Raw genomic sequence first — 21,526 nt, forward strand, 5'->3', positions numbered from 1 at the left:
GGAAATTGACGCCAAACTTAGATACCTGGAGTTGGGCATTACACAGCGAAAAGAAACATTGGCGAAGGATAGAGACAGGAGGGAGCTAACATACCTGCGCTGCATGGGTGATTCGCGAGACTATATGTCAGACTCTGAGCTCAACAATCTTCGCCTGACAGCTGTGGCCTCATCTTTTGAGAGCAACGGGCTAATGACCAGACCTAGCACGGCACCACTCAGCCAGTTTACTTGTGAGCTGAACACTGCTGCCCAGTTCCCCCCACATCATCTTTCATGTCGTACCAGTACCCCCAAAGTCACCCAGCGGCACCTACCCCACAGAGCACAGGTTTCAACCAACCTCCCTATCCGTCAGTCTCCCAAGCTCAAGCTCTCCCCCAACCCACCCCTTTGCAGACTTATCCAACCCTATCGTATCAGGTCCATGGGACATTTCCCTCCCAAGTCTTCCCACAGAGCCAGCCTCCATATCCAACAGACACTTCGGTGCTACCTCCAGCACAGCCAAGTCAACCTGGGTTTCAGCCTACCCTACCACCTACTGGTCCACTCCCTTATCCAACCCACAGTACACCATACCCAAGCCAGGCACCCCCCTATCCGGTCAGTCAAGCAAGCAATTATCAGCCACAGACAGACACTCTCACTTTTCACCAAAAGCCACGGCAGACATCACTTGCTGACCTTGAGCACAAGATGCCCACTAATTATGAGGTTATAAGTAATCCTACAGTTGTAGTATCAACCACTTCCCAAGATATCAGTTACAGCCAGTCTGGTTTGGGTTCATCTTATGGCCAATACAGCACTACTATGGCAAGCACTTATGGTCCCTACTCCTCTTCTGTTTCAAATACATATGGTGGGTCTTTAACAACCTCCGCAGCCTCTGGTTATGGGCCATACACATCAGTCTCATCCAGTAGTTATGGGCCGTACACAACAACTATTGCAAATACTTATGGATATACAGTAACTACAGCCAGTTCCTATGGGCAATATAATACAGTTCCTACAAATACATATGGGCAGACAACACTATCTGACCATATACATTCAATGGAAAGCCCCTCTATGTACTCCAGTGAAGGCCTATATGGATCCTCCAACCTAGATCAGAATGTCCCAAGGAACTATGTCATGATCGATGACATATGTGAACTCACCAAAGAAGGCACTAGTTTAGACTCACATCGCAATGACGGTCATGGACGATATGGGAGTGATGGACTTCACACTCGAGGGGGGAGCTCTTTTGGCAGACCAGAGGATGAACGTGATACAGATCTGTACGACCAGCATCATGGCAGGGGTAAGAGCACCTGCAGCTACCAAGCACAAGGGGCAAATACGCATGGCCGGGTAGTGGGAAGCAGTAGCATGGGTGGGGGATCATCATATTACTATGATGACAGCAGTCACTCAACACCTACATGGGCAGCCCAAAAGCACTCTTCAAAGAACCTGTGCCCTTCAGCCGTCATGTCCTCCAAGAGGAGCAAACATCGTAAACAAGGCATTGAGCAGAAGATGTCCAAGTTTTCCCCAATTGAGGAAGCTCATGATGTGGAGGCAGATCTGGCCTCTTACACCATGAGCCCCTCTACAACCAGTGGTTATGGCTCAGGTTCCCATTACCATAAACTTCAGGATGACATCTATGGGCTACGGAGTACTTACAGTCAACATCGGGGCTCCTATAATGATGAACGTCTCTATGGCTATGGCAGGTCCCGTTCAACTGGCTATGGCATGGACAAAATCCCTCCCTGTGAGAGGGGCTACAGAAGCAGGTCATATGAACGGGACCGTGTAGACCGGTCATACCACAGCAACTATGGCCACAGTGTGCGCCCCACTTTGCAGTCTCAGTATTCAGAAAAGGAGAACTCCCACCTCATGACAAAGCTCATGGGTGTTGGGAGGGCTTTCGGCTATCCATCAAATTCATATGGTTCAAGTCACTCTCTACCCGATGTGCAGGACCATATTCGAGACCTGCCCCGGACCCATGTCTACAAACCAGATGATATGTATATAATTGACGATATGCATTGTGCTGTTTCTGACAGCGAAGGTAATTGGGAGCTGAATGCCAGCGTTACTGCCCACTTTAAACATCCCCCACCCACCCAGAGAAAGAGAGTGAATAGCTGAAGTAAAGAAGTGAAAATCAAGTGCATGCCCATGTTTTGTCTTCAGGCAACATGCAGCTTTCAATAAAACTGACTCTCGATGTTGTGCTCAGTTCCAAAAACTGCATGAGTTGCTGTGTGGTCTCTTTATTTTTGCCCACTCTTGCTCCTTTCCAAGGTGTTTCATTTGTGTGTGGTATTGAATGGTTTTGACATCCATTTGAGATAATTGTTTTGTATGTTGTATACTGAGTTTAAATACATTGCATGCTTTTTCTTTAAGCCTGGCTATTTTTGTTCTTCTTTTTCTTTTGCATGGTCTCAGTGTGCAATCGTCTTTCACCATCAGACATGGAGATTGACTGTGATCTGCTTTTGGTTTCCAAAGCATACCATCTCGGTCAAGAGGAGACAGACTGGTTTGAGAAGCCCCGTGATGTTCGTGGTTCCCGCCACTATGGCAGCAGTGGTCATTCTGGGAGGCGAGGCCATGTCAAGCACACATACCATGATTATGATGAGCCACCAGAAGATCTTTGGCCACAAGATGATTATGGTCAAACCCGCCATGTTTCCTCTAGAGAGCAACGTCATCAAAGCAGTGGAAGTTCTGGTAGGCACTCCTCACGCCACTCAGATGAGCCTCGTTCCTCTCGATCATCGCGTTCCTCAAAGGATCCATCCATGCGGCATGACTCCCGCTCCCTGTCATCTTCAGGGAGGAGGGGAGACTCTCGTTCTCAGGGATACCAATCCTCAGATTATTCCCGTGACACCTCAGGCCACCAACATAGCTCCCGCTCTGGAAAACAGTCCTCCCACCATCAAGGGTCCTCCAGTAGGAAGCAACAGGACCACCCCTCGTCATCCCGGCAACAAGGATCTCTTGGGCCTGGACAGAAGGGACAAGGTGGACCTTCGAGTTCAAGCAGGCAAGCTGGCTCCCAGCCACTTGTTGATGGGCAGCAAGGCCAGAGAGCACAGCTGCAACAGCAGGCACAGACATCCGCTACCAGGTCAGGGTCACAGATATCTGCCACAGGCACAGCGCAACCACAGTTAGTACAAGCCCAGCAACTGCAAGCTAAACCTGGCCAGACTGGTCCAATGGCTCGACAACCCGGCTCAGTAGTACAGACCTCCCCAGCTGCAGTAAGTAAATATTTTGAAACATACATAAAGTAATTAAATTAAATAGCCAGATATTTTCTTAAAAGTAGAGTCTCCTATTCAGCATTTTCCTGTGATGTTTATAATCTTTAGACTTAATGAACATTATGGATGAGATTTATGAATGCTTGCAGTAATATGTCACAGAATTTTAAATATTTTTCCTGTTCTTCTTAAGTCTATGCTTAGTCAGACTGAGCCATATTAGTAAGTAGTGTAGCTTTTCAGAGTTTCAGGGTTCATTAAAGGATTAGTTAATTTGCTCATCCTCAGGCCATTTAAGATGTAGCTGACTTTCTTCAGTAGCACACTATGGGCCAGATTTAATAACAGCTTGTGCCAGCGCAAACCCTCTTTTGGCATCAAAAAACTACTGTCAGGAAGACACGCAGTGAAAAATTAGCGCTGAAAAGGCATGGACAGTTGTTTTTGCGGCTGACCTAATTGGATATGCATTTGTAGGAGTTTCCCTTTCAGGCACAACATTTATGGGATGAGGTTATTTAAATGATTCCCGCAAGGTGATTTACTAAGGTTTGCGCTCGTCAATGTACTGGTGTTTGCGCCATCATTTACCGCCACAAAAAAAGCACTTCTTAAAACAGACACTAGCTGGTAGATTGCGTTGGTCATTATGGAAATTACCTGACTGTGTCTGTGTTCTTTAATTTGCGTGTCATCAGTAGATCACACGCAGAACTTTCCACTCCCATCGGCGCTGTTTGGGAATTGCGCTCTCACGCTAATTTGCCCTATTTAGTCAATCTGCCTCTTAAGATGATTTTAGCAAAGCCCACGGTCTTTGGTGATTCATAAATGCAGGTCAATGGGTGCTTTCTCTCCCAGATAGCAGAAAAGCAGATACAGGCAACACAAAATGAATCCCTGTGGCTCCTGATGATATATTCTTATGAATGGTCTATATATGGTCTAATGAAGCAAAACAATCCGTCTGTGCAAGAAACTAAACATTATTTACAATATTATTACCTGTAATCCATAGCCTTGAGATTTCTCTCACATGATGTATGCACAATAGCAAAATAGCATTGTAATGCCCTTGTGACAACAGAGGCTGTCTAGCTCTGATGTACTGTATGCGCAGAGGCAAAATCATGCATGAAATATGTTGTTTACAAAAGAGAGGGAGGACGCATGTGCAGATCAAACGCCTTCATCAGCAGTTTAACACCAGCAAGTAAATGGTAAAATGGTAAAAAAAAGTAAAAATGGCTGATGATTCTGATGTAAAACAAGAAGAAGATTTTGCCCAGCCCTACTTGTTCATACCTAAATATACCAATAAATAATTTAGAGAGCTGAAGGAAGCAGTGGCAGCGCCTCAACCACAAGCCTTGGGGAGACAGAGGGCTCTTGAGATGTGGTGGTGCTCATGTTCTCAGGACCATGCGATGACAGCAGAGCTACAGAGCCTCTGTCGTCAAGAGTCGGGCATTGAAATGCCATTTTGCTATCATGCCTTCGTCAAGCCAGAAAAAGCTTGAGCTCCTGATTCTTGTGAATGTGCACAAGACCATTTGTCTGAGGCTATGGATTACAGGTAATAATGTTTTAAATAATGTTCAGTTTCTTGCATCGTTTTTCAGGAGTCATGGGGATTTAGGTTGAGTTGCCTGAATCTGCTGTTTTGACTCTCAAAGTGATGGCACTCGTTTACTTACAATTTATGACTCGCCAAGGACAATGGGTTCACATTCAGTGTTCTGCTAAAGAAAGAAAGTACATCATTTTGAGGGGAACTATTCCTTTAAGAGTAAAGCCATCAGATGTAAGACTCAGATTTCTGTGGCCGGATGAGATGAACCTTATTATTTTGTATCTGTTTTACCTGTACCTGGTTTATTACTGGTCTTGCAAGGCAGCACTGTATTGACAATCCTCAAATATTCTGGATAGGCCTTGTTCTTCTGGGCCTGTATTATAGAAACATCCTAACTTACAATCCTATCCTGTCTGTTTATCCCGTCTAATAACTTTGTCAAATCTCAGGTCAAGAATACTGCATTATGTGTGTCAATGCTTCTGTGCAAGCAACTAAAAACAAGACACAAGCTTTGTGCATAACAACGTCAAAGACCTAAAAGGCTTACCTGAAACGTTAAGACTATAGTTGCTGCCTTGCAAACACCTGCAATTTTCACCCCCAGGAAGAGCAAACCTTTTTTTTTTCCTAATGCCATTCTACTATTTACATTTGCATAGTCACATAATCTTTTGTCTATATGTTTCGGATGCCTAACACATTTCCTGTATTCACCATCTCTGTTCTATACTCTGCTCTGTTACAAAACTCCCCTTTCTTTAGTGCCTGCTTAAGTTATAGATTGAAAGAGTGAGTTATAGTTTTCTTTTAAACAGCACTTTTAAAAGTTTACATATATTTTAAATCATAATATTGATTTTGTTTAATTTCACATTTCACAAAAATAAAATATAATTACACCATATCAATTGAACTGAACTTTAAATTACAATATAAGCAGTAGTTTTAATATATGAAATGAATAGGTGTATTTTATGGACACGTGTCTCTTGTCTCCGACAGATTAAACCAGAGCCGACCCCTGCCACTGCTATTGGAGCTAAAGCAGTCCCCGGCCAACCTGCCAAAATAGCTCAACCTCCACTTACCGGGATAGGTAATTGTGCTCAAAAAACATGGCCTAGATTCACTTAAATCTCAATCAAAGGACAGCATTTTTTCATATGCATACCATGATTTGTCTTTTATGTATTTACTGTGGATTTAGTGTGTGGTAATTGTACCAAATGTCAGCCGTGCTGCTCAGTGCTCTCGCTAAATACCAGGGATATACAAGAGTGATGAATTTAATATATCAGTGAGAAAGAAAGTAACAATAATGTAAATATCTAGTTCTTTCATGGAACTCTAGATGTCTCAGGCTGATCGGTCCTTTACATGCAATCTATCAGCAATCACATCATTTACTGGACGACGCAAACTGACTGGCCTCTGCTGATTCGCTGAGTCGGCAGTCCATGAGCTTTCTTGCTCAACGTTTAAATGCTGTAACCCCTCCACCTCCCCAGCTCCACCTGTCCAGATCTGCTGCAGGAGTTATGTCTGTCTGTTCATGCAGCTGCAGCATTTCTCAAAAATAACACTGTTCCTGCCACTGATATACGATCGGCCTCCGTGGGGAAAAACAAATGTTACACACAGGGTTTGAAATGAACACCCGCCAACCTGCCAAATGCGGGTAAAAATCAACTGTGCCGGCTAACGCTGTCAAATCTCTATATACACTCACCTAAAGGATTATTAGGAACACCATACTAATACAGTTTTTGACCCCCTTCAGAACTGCCTTAATTCTATGTGGCATTGGTTCAACAAGGTGCTGAAAGCATTCTTTAGAAATGTTGGCCCATATTGATAGGAAAGCATCTTGCAGTTGATGGAGATTTGTGGGATGCACATCCAGGGCACGAAGCTCCCGTTCCACCACATCCCAAAGATGCTCTATTGGGTTGAGATCTGGTGACTGTGGGGGCCATTTTAGTACAGTGAACTCATTGTCATGTTCAAGAAACCAATTTGAAATGATTCGAGCTTTGTGACATGGTGCATTATCCTGCTGGAAGTAGCCATCAGAGGATCGGTACATGGTGGTCATAAAGGGATGGACATGGTCAGAAACAATGCTCAGGTAGGCCGTGGCATTTAAACGATGCCCAATTGGCACTAAGGGGCCTAAAGTGTGCCAAGAAAACATCCCCCACACCATTACACCACCACCACCAGCCTGCACAGTGGTAACAAGGCATGATGGATCCATGTTCTCATTCTGTTTACGCCAAATTCTGACTCTACCATCTGAATGTCTCAACAGAAATCGAGACTCATCAGACCAGGCAACATTTTTCCAGTCTTCAACTGTCCAATTTTGGTGAGCTCGTGCAAATTGTAGCCTCTTTTTCCTATTTGTAGTGGAGATGAGTGGTACCTGGTGGGGTCTTCTGCTGTTGTAGCCCATCTGCCTCAAGGTTGTGCGTGTTGTGGCTTCACAAATGCTTTGCTGCATACCTCGGTTGTAACGAGTGGTTATTTCAGTCAAAGTTGCTCTTCTATCAGCTTGAATCAGTCGTCCCATTCTCCTCTGACCTCTAGCATCACCAAGGCATTTTCGCCCACAGGACTGCCGCATACTGGATGTTTTTCCCTTTTCACACCATTCTTTGTAAACCCTAGAAATGGTTGTGCGTGAAAATCCCAGTAACTGAGCAGATTGTGAAATACTCAGACCGGCCCGTCTGGCACCAACAACCATGCCACGCTCAAAATTGCTTAAATCACCTTTCTTTCCCATTCTGACATTCAGTTTGGAGTTCAGGAGATTGTCAGGAGATTGACCACACCCCTAAATGCATTGAAGCAACTGCCATGTGATTGGTTGATTAGATAATTGCATTAATGAGAAATTGAACAGGTGTTCCTAATAATCCTTTAGGTGAGTGTATACAGTATAGTACTGTGCAAAAGTCTTAGGCATGTTAATACCCCCCCCCCCCAACAAAAATTGTTTCTAATTTCTATATTTTGCTGTAGTGTGTCAGTAGGAAATATCAGTTTACATTTCCAAACATTTCTTTTCTTTTCTTTTTTATTATTAGTTTTGGCTAGTAGAAGTTGTGAATGGACGATAACTTAAAAATGTAGTAGTCAAATTGTCCAGTGAGTGAAAACAATTCATTTCAAACCCTGGTTACACCAAATAAATGAGTGCAGAATGAGTATATACTATTGATCTATCGGCAGGACAGCCATGTAATGACAGTACATACTTCGAAGAAAATATATACTATAATGATGTGTCATCATGAAACTATTGAAATTTCACGTCATGCCAACAAGAATAACCGTGATTAGGAATTTCTCCTGATGGACTTCTGGTGGCAGAGATGGTCCTTAAATGCATTTCAAGTTGGGTTTAAGTTTGGTGAATTTGACATTTTTTTTATTTGGCCGTGGCATCTTCGTGAGCGGTGCTTTTGGATAGTTACACAATGAACAAGGCGGAACTCAAGCGGTGTCTACTCAACCACTTCTTTATAATGCCACTGTTCAAGTGCTGTACATGTGCTGTGTCTTGAGGATTAATGAGTGGTCGCTGTCTGATCATTACATTATCTTAGGTTACTACCTAGATTTTCCACCCATATCCATATGAAGTGGGATATATGTGTCTGTTGACGATGCTCCCATGATTCTCTAGGCTCCAAGGCTCCTCTGAGGCCCGGTGGGATCGGCAGTGCCGCCGCGGGTCAGACGGGTCAGACGGGTGTAGAAGGAGACAGCATCATGTCTAAAATCCTGCCTGGAGGAGCAGCAGAACAGGCTGGGAAATTAGGAGAAGGTGAGCAGAGTTTCCAATACTTTTAGTCCATTACAATTACAGGATTAGTTCACTTCAGAATTATAATTTCCTGATTATTTACTCTCCTCCTTGTCATCCACAATGTTCATGTCTTTCTTTCTTCAGTGGAAAAGAAATGAAGGTTTTTGAGGAAAACTCTCCAGGATGTTCCTCCATATAGTGTCTTCAATGGGGTCCAACGGGTCGAAGGTCCAGATGTGAGTTTCAGTGCAGCCTCAAAGTCTCGACACGATCCAGCCGAGGAATAAGAGTCTTATCTAGACACACCAGCGGACATTTTAGAGCAAAATAAACATTTATATACTTTTAACCACAAATGCTGGTCTTGCACTAGCTGTGATGCGCCACACATTACGTGATCAGGTTGAAAGGTCACGCGTTTTCTGCTTCAGAAATGTGAAGTAGGCCGTAAAACTCATCTCAGTTTCTCCTCCAACTTCAAAATCGTTGCTTCACCTTTTATTTTTTATTTTATTTTTGTAAATAGCGTTTGACTTAGTTCGCTTTGTAAACACTGGATCGGTACTTCCGCCTGATTATAAAATGTCCGCTGGTTTGTCTAGATGAGACTCTTATTCCTCGGCTGGATCGTGTCGAGACTTTGAGGCTGCACTGAAACTCACATCTGGACCTTTGACCCGTTGGACCCCACTGAAGACACTATATGGAGGAACATCCTGGAGTGTTTTCTTTAAAAACCTTAATTTCTTTTCCACTGAAGAAAAAAAGACATGAACATCGTGGACGGCGTGTGGAAGAGTAAATTATCAGGAGATTATAATTCTGAAGTGAACTACTCCTTTAAAGGCCTAGTTTGAGTAATGCATGGGCCAGTCAGAGAGTCTTATTAATCGATGTTTTTTCTGAAATATTTTTCATTTGGAAAAAGGCATGTAATTATTTGTACAATACTTTAACCAATGCTCTTGGTTTTCTCCTTTTATTTTCACTTTTTTTCTGTGACTGGCACAGCCATCTCTGGGTTTGGCAAGAAGTTCTCCTCCTTGTGGTGAGGAAGTACAGTTAAAGGTGGGCGCAAATACTTATAATAATAATAATAATAATGGTCAGTCATTAATGAGTAACTATGCAGGACAAATGAGAAGTACTAGATTAACACTTCAGCTACTAACTCATTTGGAAACAAGCTTAACTAATCAGTAAGTGATATCAAATTTAGAAATGAAGATAGTGCCATATTAGATAATCAATAGTATTTACAGTATGTGATTAGCTTCATATAATAACTATAAACTATGACAAATTACAAAGAATTATCAATTACAGTGTGGTCGGAGAGATTGAACAGTTGATTGAATACAGGCATATTTCTAGCTTTACAGTGATTATCTGTATTTTGTCTGTGTTATTTCAGGGTGTCTACAATGACAGAGGACATTTTTGCACTGGAAAAACCTATGAAGTTTCGCTATAATGTTTTAATTTAAAGAGAAGACAACACAAGAAAGTGAGAGGGAGAGAAGCTACCTGGTCGTTCTGGTAAGGGAAAAAAATTATGATCAGTATGAGATAAAACATCATGCATATTATATTAGGGCTGTGTGGTATCATGTTCGATATTGTTAGAAATAGTTGGTGATATTGTAACGTTTTGTAAAAAACATTTATAGAATAGAATTTTCTTGTTTTTTTGTTTTTTTAAGCCAACCAGGACTGGAATCACAGGACTCTACCAACTCAAGGTCATAATTCAATGGAGACAACACTATTCGCTCTGAAAGCCTGTAAGTAGCTTTAAAATGAGGAGTTTTGAAACGTCATAGTCTTTATCCAGGGGTCGGAAAGATGGATTGGTGACAATGGCGAGTGGTTTTACTGATCAAGGAGCGCTGGGTTGAGCATCAGCTGGACTATTGGTACAGACAGCAACATAGTGTCGGCCCAGATCCGGCCCACGTCTGGTACACAGGGATTCCACACGGCCCGGATGTGGGCCGGATCTGGGCCGACACTATGTTGCTGTCCGGGAGGGGAAGAATCCTGGAAATTAGAATCCAATTTAGCCAGCCAATGTTGTCTAATCTATAAAGGTATGGAAGTCCACTCAGGGCATGGATGTATTAGGGTTAGATGACCCAAAAATGATCATTACTGATGGGAGTCTGATGGGAAACCTGTTTGAAAATAGTCATTATTTTCACATTTGACGTTAAGAATGTCTGTCATTGGATTGTAACGCCGTCTTTGTGTTCCATATCGTTCTTCTTCAGATTATTTGGGAATTCAGTATCTGTGTTCCATCCGAACCGCACGGCCAAAGATATTCCCATCTCTGTTCGGGAAGAGACAGAAAGAGAGCGATCAGCACACGACGCAGGGCGATGAAGCCGACAGTCGATCCTGCGCTTTACTCCGGAAACAAGCCGACACGATCCCAGTCCCTCACGGAGAAGTGTGATTCCCTGTTTCCCTCGGGAAACGCTCTTCACTCCCCTCTCAGGATCCGAAGAAACAGCACTGTTGGAACACTTAGAAAAACTTCATAGGTTTTTCCTAAAAGAAGAAGAAGAAAAAAAAGGAAAATCATGAACATGGTTACTGTAACACACATCTCTATGCTAAGTCCTTTAACTCGACATTCCAGAATGAGGAAGAAAAAAAAAACCTGTTTGTTTGTTTTTGTCTTTTTTGTTTTCCTTCTCTTGCTATGTGCTATACAAGTGTAAAGTGGACTCGGAGTGCATGCAATCCAAGACCTTACACTGTTCACGATATCAAGGAGAGATCGACGATGAGTTTACACTCCAGCAGAGAGAAGACGAGGAGGACGAGACGAGCCCAACACACGAGATCACAGCGGCAGGTTCTGGCCGATCAGGTCTTTTTTATTCATTATCCTTTCCAAAGTGTCCGGAAATTGTCCTCAGGCAGAAGATGGGGTATTTTTACAACAATCCTACGGTATCGGCGAGGTGGAGTATTGTGCATTATCTTTTTTTCTTTAGTTGTTCGATTGTCGCCTTACTATGTTTGTAGATATTTTTCTAATCACAGTTTCTATTTATTTATTTTTTTCGCATTGTTTGTATATGGAAAAAGTTTATTTCTATTTTTCAAATTTTAAAATAAGTTTCTTCATTTAATTCACTGCTGTTTTAAATCCATCGTCACTTGTTTACAGCTTTTCTTTCGTTAGATATATTTGGGTTGAGTTTATTTTTATCGGTTTAAAACTAGATCAAAAGCAATAGATGATGGAGGTCAGCGAGTAAAGAGCACAATTGTTCGATGTTTTTACAGTAGCGGTCAGGAGAGGCTGTGATATATCTCTATGGTTCAGGATCATTAAAGAAGTGATGCCCAGTCTCTTACGATAACACATTAGGTGTCAAAGCCATGTTTCTTTTAAAAGATTTTTTATTAAATAATGGTAATAATTAAGAAAAACACAAAGCTAGTTGGAGAAATAAAGGAGCTGTTTAGTGGAATGTTGGATCTTTTAAGCAAGTAGAGATTGCATGTTTAAAAAAAAAAAAGAAAAAATATTGATATTGCTATATGTTCTAATGGTATGTGTGAATGATTTTGGATGTGTGTTTGTATATGCATCTACATTTGTTATCATTCAATCAATCATTTAAAAAACAAACAAAAAAAAAAACATCAAAAATCTGACCAACAACCAGAAACGAAACATTCGGTCAGAGGACTTTAAATTTCAGACCTTCTATGCAATGAATTTCTCATCTGAGAAAGAAAAAAAAAATGGTTGTATTGAAACGAAATAAAACACTTAATCCAATAGTAGATCCACAAATGTTATTAGGCGGCTGATTTGTTTGTATAAGAGAAACTGAACTGTACATAATCACCTGAATGGAGATTTAGTTTCCCATATTTGTGGCATGTTTCCCATTGCTGAGACGGAAGCGATTAGCCATAGCGATTAACACGAGCGTCAGTCATCCCTCACTGTCCACGGATGGTCGTCGCCGCTATAGACTGAAAGATAGCCTATATATGATGCGTAGCTGGTGCAATACTGTAATAACACAAGTATAATATATGAGGAGGTTTATATGGGAAGGGCTGCCCGTTATATGTGTTCAGAAAGGCTTGTTTATATGTATTAGGATATATTTATTTTTTCTAAAAGACGTCTTAAATGACTATATACCAACATTTAATATATCATATTTTATTAAACAAATAGATCTAATGTAAATGGATTAGGGGCAGCACCTGAGAGAGTTATGTAATGATGTATAATGATCAGATATATAGAAGCACCGACAGAAAACTGTGTGTACTGCCTGCAATATCAACCGTATAGCGTTCATTCATGTGTGCGTCTGATCCTTTCACCTCAGGAAAGCATAGACTCAATGCACCAAGGGGAGATACTTTATGCATAGATATAAGGGCTTAATTACAATACCAAGAAAGCCATTCATTCTTACACCCTAGGTTTGATTCATTAGGGCTTTTGACTGTGATGTATGTCAGGGAACGCAGATCACCTGCCATTATCTGTGCTTTATTTACTCACTCATTCGTGCATCGTGATCCTTTTACTGGGTTAGACAACAGTTACTCTTGTAGGAGTAGATTAGTGGCACGAAGACAGAAACACATGACAGGGAAATAAAACATAAAGGAATCAATCAAGGTTAAAGTATGTGAGAAGTGCATGGGCCTTAAGCAGCCTCGTCCCGATCCTTCGCTGCTCCACCACCCCACCCTCAAACACACATCGATATCTCTGTAAAACATGTAAATTGTACTATACTTCTGCACACGAAACATTCAAAGCAAGGTGTACAATGACCTGGTGTTTTGTGTAAATTAAGTCTTAAAAAAAGGAGCATCACGACATAAACAGAAACCAAATAAACACATAAATATTCCAATGAATCACACTGTGTATGTGACCGGCTCATGTGGACTGTTTGGAAATGTAAAAAAATATATAAAAAAAATACATTGTATTGAGACATTTTTGGTCTTTGGTCTATACTTGTTGTGATTGTAAAAGACTCTTTTTTTAAAGAAAAAAAGAGAAAACGGCTTCCATGTAATTTGTGGATGGGGAATTTAAGTCGACATGTATTTTAGGGGAAAAAAAGAAGAAAAAAGAAAACAACAGTTTGAAGGTGGTCGAAAATAAAGTGTTACACTGACTGTTGTGGGAGCGTATCCATATATCCATTGTAAACTTTGTGTTTGTTTCAGTGTATACCTGTAGTAGGCTTGATGTAACGTCATGTTGTGTGATGAAAGTAATAATGACCCTCCGATACAATCAGGAAAAAATAAAAGAGGATTTTAAACAACACCTGCCTCCAGCTGTCCTCTTCACTGCTGTGACACACACACAGATGCTAGATATTAGTCTGATAATCTTCTTATTTCATACAAGAGCCACAACAAATATGAGAATCTGAGAGAAGAAAACCTTTTCAGGAATCATTACATACTTGCAAATGCAAATGTGGTCAGTATTTTGATTTAAATATATTGGTAAATGAATAAAGTAACCAAATTATTCAAACAAATCTGTTAACTTTATTTACAGTTTTTCTCCATTGGTTTGGCTTATTTCTTGAAACAGAAATGACATTCTCAAAACAACATGGACAAACCTCCAAACCACTTGGCAATTGTTCACAACAGAATTGAATTTCTCATTCATTTCATCAAATTGCAAATGTCTTAGTACATGTCTCAATGTCTCAGTACATCTTTGCAAATGATTAACTACAGGTAGCCTACATTTAGCACAATTTCCAAGAGAATAGATCTTGTTGATCTAAACTGATTGTTGATTCTCCGTCTAATGGTTGTTCGCTCCAAAACGTGTCAGCGTCATTTCATTGTATAAGTCATCACATGCACAATAGTCTGTTCAGTTGTCAAAATTAGTCAAGAACATATATATATAGATAGATATTATGATTTTTTATTATGATTATTATTATGATTTTTTTGGTTTTATTTGATTGTATCTACTCTGTTGTTCTGCTGTTCTATGTTGTTTGGACATGATCCTGAGGACCCCCATGAAAACGAGATGTTTCATCTCATGGGGTTGATCCTCTAATAAATGTTCATAAATAAATAAATAAATGATTGGCCAACGGGCCACGGTGGATGTCCCAGGCCAGCGAGGGGACAATATAACTATGTGTGCTGCCATATCTGAGAATGGTGTGGCCACTCACATCCCCAGTCTTGGCCCATACTATACACAGAAGCTCCTCATCGTCTTGGACCGCCTTCATTTTGATTTGATCCCTGAAAATGAGAGAGGTCTTATAGGGCCTCACCTACCACAATATGGGACAATGTGAATTTCCACAATGGCCCACTCATCAGGGCCTGGTTCACTACTCATCCAAGGATGGTCATGTAAATACCCCTTTTCCACCAACAAGAACCGGGTGCTGGTTCAGAGCCAGAGCCAGAGCTGGTTCAGAGTTGGTTCGACTGACGAGCTTACTAGAACCGGTTTGCCTTTCCACCGGCTAGAGAGTCACAACAGAGCCAGATCTTACGTCACTGTATACGTCTCATGTTGCCCAGCAACCGCTAGTGCGGTAGCGCCAAACACAAACACGCCAGGCTTGTTCGAGATGCATCGGCTTCTCGCAGATCGATCGCCGCGTGACATCAAAGCACTGCGATAGCGATCTAAAAGCACAAGGAGTCGTGTGCTCTTCAAACACCCTGCAACTCCGATCGGTCCCTGCCGCTCCGATGCATCTCGAACAAGCCATCAACAATAACGGACGTTGCAATACTATGGATGCTCATGGGTTTGCAAAAATACATCGGAATCCAACGCGTTCGTGCAGCTCGCCGTAACTTACATAGACGGATATTATAATCGAGCTGCTATTAGCTCGACTAGCTGCTATTTAAAAATGGCGGTCACAAGTTTCTATTCGTCTTGTTGGTCACGGTAACCCCGCCCCCAGCCTCTGACGCAAGCGGTTCTTTCTTGGCTCCGTTTTAGACCCTGCAATGATTTGGTGCTACTTAAGAACCAGTTTTACTGGTTCGGAGCTGGTGCTTTGGCGGTGGAAAAACAAAGAACCGATTTGAAACTAGGCTCTGGCTCCGAACCAGCACCAGCTCTGCCTTGGTGGAAAAGGGTATGGTGTTCCTACCACCTTACTCTCCTTTCCTCAATCCTATTGAGGAGTGTTTGTCCGCTTAGAGGTGGAGAGTGTATGAGCATATGAGCAAGTATGATCATAAGATTAATAATGTATGTCAAATGATATAAACCAAAAAGTCCCTTTTCTGATATAAATAACACTCACGTAATCGCAACTGACCAATCAGAGACGCGTCCCTCAGCGTGGAGCTCCTCCATCTGACCAATGAGAGACGCGTCCCGCTGCGTGGAGCCCCGCCCCCTCGGGTCTCCATGTTCAACCGCAGGATTCTCCTCTCTCAGCGACTCACTTCACACTGCGCTGTCATCATGGGCTCAAAGGTACTGACAGATCACTCAAATATCATGTACAACAACATCATTACATGTGTATTTCACTTTTTACACCGCAACAGAACACACACACACACACACACACACACACACACTGCTCATTCTCAACGGCTGAACAACAGCTCGGTGTTATTCAAGCAACTTCCGCGTCACGTGCTGTGAGCAGACGATCAGTTTAAACACACACACGTACTGTGGTTCATACATTGAGTGTGTGTGTGTGTGTGTGTGTGTGTGTGTGTGAGGTGCTCCGGGAGCCGGCAGAGATCGCTCAGCTGTACCGGGATCAGTGTCGGTTCCCCGCCTTGTGTCGCGCTGACGTGGGTCCCGTGGTGACGTCACGATACGGAGGACAGTACTGCAACATCTACACAGGTTCAGACTCTATTAACACACACTATTAAACTCACCTTCGTCACAACTATTAAACACACACACACTATTAAACTCACCTTCATCACTGACGTGTCAAGCCAACTATTAAAACACAATGAGATTCCCATCATCATAAGTCTACTGTACTCTACAGTTTCTAGCCTCTAAATTCTCAACATGATCAAAACTTGCTGAAAAACCTGTTGTACTTCATGTTTTCTGTCATCTGACTGACAGTTCAGACTTTTAGCAAGTTTAAGGCTTTTTAGTATAATTGTAAAAAACAAAAATTAAACCTTCACTGATTTTTTTTAAAGTAAACGTAAGGATAATTTTTAGATGAGCACTTACTGGACTGAAGTGACTTATGTTTACTTGATTATCCACTGATAATTTACTTGATTATCAGTTTTGTTTCTAAGGAAAAATCACGAGTATTAAATATTGAATATGATCATCAGGCTTTTAAGGAAGGTTTATTAGTTCATCTCTCAATCATCATTGCATTATGTGTTTTAAAACGAGAGCTTTGATCATAAAACTAAGAATTTAAATATCATCTTACTAGGACATATTGTTGGCAGATGAATTGTATGTAAGTATCTGCAATACTGTTATAATGCATCAAAATTTCATAATTATCAGTATCAGTGTATTAGATTATCCTTAAAGGGATAGCAGCCTCATATTCCTGCGGTGTGTTTCTAATGTTAATCTATGGAAGCTTGTTTCCGCCACAGAATAAAGCATTTTAAAAGATCATTGCGACTTTTTATCTCACAATTGCGAGATATAAAGTCAGAATTGCGTGAAATAAAGTCGCAATTGCGTCTTATAGAGTCAGAATTCTGACTTTTTTTCTCGCAATTGCGACTTTATATCTCGCAATTCTGACATCTTTTATCAGAATTGTGAGATATAAAGTCACAATTCTGAGATATAAAGTTGCAATTCTAAGGAAAAAAAGACAGACTTATTTTTTTTTACCTCAGAATAGTTTATATCTCAAAATTCTGACTTTATATCTCGCAACTGCGACTTTATATCTCAGAATTGCGACTTTATATCTCGCAATTGTGAGATATGTAAGTCGCAATTATTATTATTTATTTATTATTCAGTGGCGGAAACAAGCTTCCATGTTAATCAAACAGCAAAAGACAGAAATCATGCACAGCTCTAGACTGAATAACTTCTGTTACTTTAATAAGGATTAATCTGTTTAATTTATACAGTATCTAGTGTTATTTTACATTTGATTACTTTATTCAATGTCTCTTGTCTTTAATAATGTTTTAAATGTATATTAGTTAGGCTAGTAGGCCAAGTTTTAGCTGTGCTATCAAAACTGAAATAGGGAATTGTGAATTTTCACTGTTTTCTAAAATTTGCGGTAAAAAAAATTTATGGCCAGTAAATTTTCCATTTCTGTATACAACTATTAATTTTATTTGTATAGCACTTTTCAAATCAGCTGTACAGAAATGTTCAATGTTCATGTTTATAACACATTTAGCAGTTTGGAGCTGGACGATAGGATGGTTTATGGGTCTTAGATTTAAGACACTCACGATTGTGACGTGATGTTTCCCAGAGTGGACCCAGCGGGATCTGGAGAGGAACGAGAGTGTGAAGTTCTGTCGTCAGTACATCGTGTTTCATGACGACACATCCGTGGTTTACTCCGGACCGTCGGGAAACTGCACTGAGATCAAGGGAGAGTAGGTTCATCACACCGCTGTTCATCACACAGTCAAACCAGCGTTCACTCACACACCAGCGTTCACTCACACACCAGCGTTCACTCACACACCAGCGTTCACTCACACACCAGCGTTCACTCACACACTGCCAACTAGAGCCCGACCGATATATCGGCGGGCCGATATTATCGGCCGATATTAGGCATTTTCCTAACTATCGGTATCGGCATTTATAACGGCCGATAAATTAATATTAAAAAAATGCAGCGTGCAGTGATTTATGTAAGGATGGCGCTGCCAATAAAGCACCTAAAAGCTGTTACAAAGAACTGGCAAAAGTGGCAAAAAAAAATAACAGCGCGTCCGGTGTAGACACAGTGTTAAAGCTCATTCTGCTACGTTACAACATCAAGCAATATTCCAATAATTTATGTAATTATAACACTTTATATAGGGCCATTTTGCATTAAAAGTAGCCAGATGGAGACGTGACATGTTCAGAATTAATACACTTTTAGTAAACTACAGAACAGCGCGAGCGGGAAGCGGCGCACCTCACGCGGGCAGAGAACGCGTCCGAGAACGGACACTGTTAGTGATATAAAATGCACACACAGGTCTGTTAAATTAAGCAATACTTTTAAGGTAGTCTAATATTTTTCTGACTAACAAAATTACTGACACAGTAAAGGGTAGATTTAAATAAAGAAAAACGAAATTTAAATAAAGAAAAACGAAATATAAATAAAGAAATTAAACGAAATTTAAATAAAGAAAAAACGAAATTTATATAAAGAAATTAAACGAAATTTAAATAAAGAAATTAAACGAAATTTAAATAAAGAAATTAAACGAAATTTAAATAAAGAAAAACGGAATTTAAATAAAGAAAAACAAAATTTAAATAAAGAAAAACGAAATTAAGTTAAATTAAAAAGCGAGATTAAAAGGCTAATACATTTTGTTTCTATTATTCTATTTTCCACAATGTCAAAGCAACACAGCTTAATCCAAAACACAAGCTCAGACATGCACTTCGTCCATACAAACTCCGCTGTTCTGCGCTCTTGCCAGAGAAGACTCCTGTTGCTGGAACACTTGCGCGTCGGTTCTGTTTCTAGCATGATGCACGCGTTTTCCGCGTGGCTCGAGCCGCGCCTGAGAGACGCGTGTCTCACGCAGGCAGTGTGCAAACTCCAACTTGTTAACATGGGAGCCGAAATAAAAACGTCCATGCCACGCAGCCAGTGTGTCGCCGGCCTTATTCAAGCCAAATGAGAACCGTTTCGCGGGGGATCCCAGATGGGGGACAACAACAAATATTCGAATGTCAAATTTTCAAATCGAATACCAACCCACCGAATGAATATTCGAAGTACATTTTGCTTACTACTTATTTAAAATAGTATAAAACTACTGTACATATGTAATTATAAACGTTTTCATTATGATATTATTAATTTTACTTTACTAAAAAGATCTGAGTTCTTCCTCCACTGGTAGATATTAGAGAAATTAAGATTAAAAATAGAAGAGTATTTAGAATATAATATAATATAAAATGCAATGCAAACTAGTTTGGTTACAGCTCAAATTCTCATTCTATCATTCACCCTGCCTCCATTACATATCTTTGTCACACAAGTGTTTAATCACCACATTTGAGTTATCATTGCAAAACGTTTATATACTGTATTTATTCTGTTTATACTGTGTATTCTATATACAGTACCCATCAAAAGTTTGTACACACCAATTGGAAAGTGTGTCCAAACTTACTGTACTATAATACACATAAATAATATTGCTACTGTATTATAATATACACATAAATAATATCGGCCGATATATCGGTATCTGGCTTTTTTTTATCGGTATCGGCATCGGCGCCCAAAAATCCATATCGGTCGGGCTCTACTGCCAACATCAGTTTATTGGCTATAGTTTAGAGAACGGTAATAAAATATGAGCAGAACTCAGCTGATATTTGACTGGTTTTGTCCGTCCTTCTGTTAGACTGTCTCACACATGAATTATGTTGAATATCTGTCAGCTGTTAAATTTAACTACACAATTAGATAATACCAGTTTAGCTCAACCAATCACCAAGCAATGCTTCATTGTGTTCAGTCTGTGTGTAAAAAGAGCATTAGCAATTAAAGAAAACACACTTCAGCAGAACATGACCAGCTCAAAGTGTCTGAAGAGTTTTTGCTCACTAAGTTTATAATTTTTACTGTATGAAGAATTTTTGGGTATAATATGTCACAGTTTACTTTATCTTGCTCTCCTCACTTAAATTAATGAACTATTTTACATTTACATTTATTTATTTAGCAGACGCTTTTATCCAAAGAGACTTTAGAACAATAGAAGCAGGGAAACTAACAGTAGGACAGCAATATGCCAGTGCTGTGACCCTTCTCAGTTTAATCTAACGCAGTACATGCAATTATTATTATTATTTTTTATAATAAACTGTAGTGCGCCCACTAGTAAAACAAAAAAATTAATTCAAAATTGATTTGTGTGTCTGAATAAATTTTGGTTAGACTATATCAGCAAGGAAAGATATTTAAAGGGATAGTTCACCCACATCATTTCATTTTCAAACTAAGTCACAGAAGTGTATTAGAGCGTGAGAGTTCTGTAAGCACAGGTATTGCGATCCGTTGATCTGTGTGTGTGTGTGTGTGTGTGTGTGTGTGCAGGCTGCTCAGTGTGGACTCCCCATCCGGAGACATGAAGGCTGTGCTGAGGGAGAGCAGCATTAAAGGAGAAGACAAGCAGTTCCTGGAGGTCAGGCTCTTTCACAGTTCGTCACGACTGCACCTCACGGCTTTACACGACACTAATGCTGCTGTGGGATCATGGGTACAGAAGTGTGTTAGAGTGTGAGAGCGTTTATTCATAGGTCATAGGTAACTAAACCTATGCGCGTGAACTCGACAATCGATTACTATGGACTTCGACCGAAAACAGGATGTAAACACAGGTATTTGCGCTGGCTCAAATAACATCATTTTTATTAATATCTTTCACATCTACTGCAGTCAGATTCACTCGTGTTCACTCTGAAGGAATCACTCACATGACCTGTGCACTTGTAATGACACATCAAGGATGTTAAGAGGCTAAAAGCAGGTTTAGTACTTGCCCCATTGAAGTCAACAGGGTGCAAATTTTAAAAAGAGGATAACACGGTGTAGGCAACACCGATTTGTGTCGTTGTTCTCTGTGCTGACA

At 40.6% G+C, this 21,526-nt stretch overlaps 2 protein-coding genes across 2 annotated transcripts in view; both read left to right on the forward strand.

Annotated features, from left to right (window-relative positions):
* The window catches only part of bsna (bassoon presynaptic cytomatrix protein a), a gene marked incomplete at both ends in the record, with an annotated part of 41,506 nt that extends 31,765 nt beyond the window's left edge, over positions 1 to 9,741 (forward strand). Inside the window, 6 exon segments of the mRNA XM_081348758.1 lie at positions 1 to 263; positions 266 to 2,080; positions 2,527 to 3,290; positions 5,875 to 5,968; positions 8,567 to 8,707; positions 9,701 to 9,741. The exon segment at positions 1 to 263 is cut by the window's left edge and continues 7 nt beyond it. Of these exon segments, the coding sequence (XP_081204884.1) occupies positions 1 to 263; positions 266 to 2,080; positions 2,527 to 3,290; positions 5,875 to 5,968; positions 8,567 to 8,707; positions 9,701 to 9,741 (3,118 nt within the window).
* Positions 9,742 to 16,034: 6,293 nt separating this feature from the next.
* LOC308680172 (acylamino-acid-releasing enzyme-like) overlaps positions 16,035 to 21,526 on the forward strand; it is a 37,911-nt gene continuing 32,419 nt past the window's right edge. The window contains exons 1-4 of the mRNA XM_081348150.1: positions 16,035 to 16,190; positions 16,448 to 16,577; positions 18,172 to 18,298; positions 20,992 to 21,079. Coding sequence (XP_081204276.1) covers positions 16,122 to 16,190; positions 16,448 to 16,577; positions 18,172 to 18,298; positions 20,992 to 21,079 — 414 coding nt within the window. The 5' untranslated portion in view covers positions 16,035 to 16,121. The remainder of the gene's footprint in view (positions 16,191 to 16,447; positions 16,578 to 18,171; positions 18,299 to 20,991; positions 21,080 to 21,526) is intronic.

This window comes from Scardinius erythrophthalmus (assembly GCF_964197995.2).
Source record: "Scardinius erythrophthalmus genome assembly, chromosome: 20".
NCBI lineage: Eukaryota > Metazoa > Chordata > Actinopteri > Cypriniformes > Leuciscidae > Scardinius > Scardinius erythrophthalmus.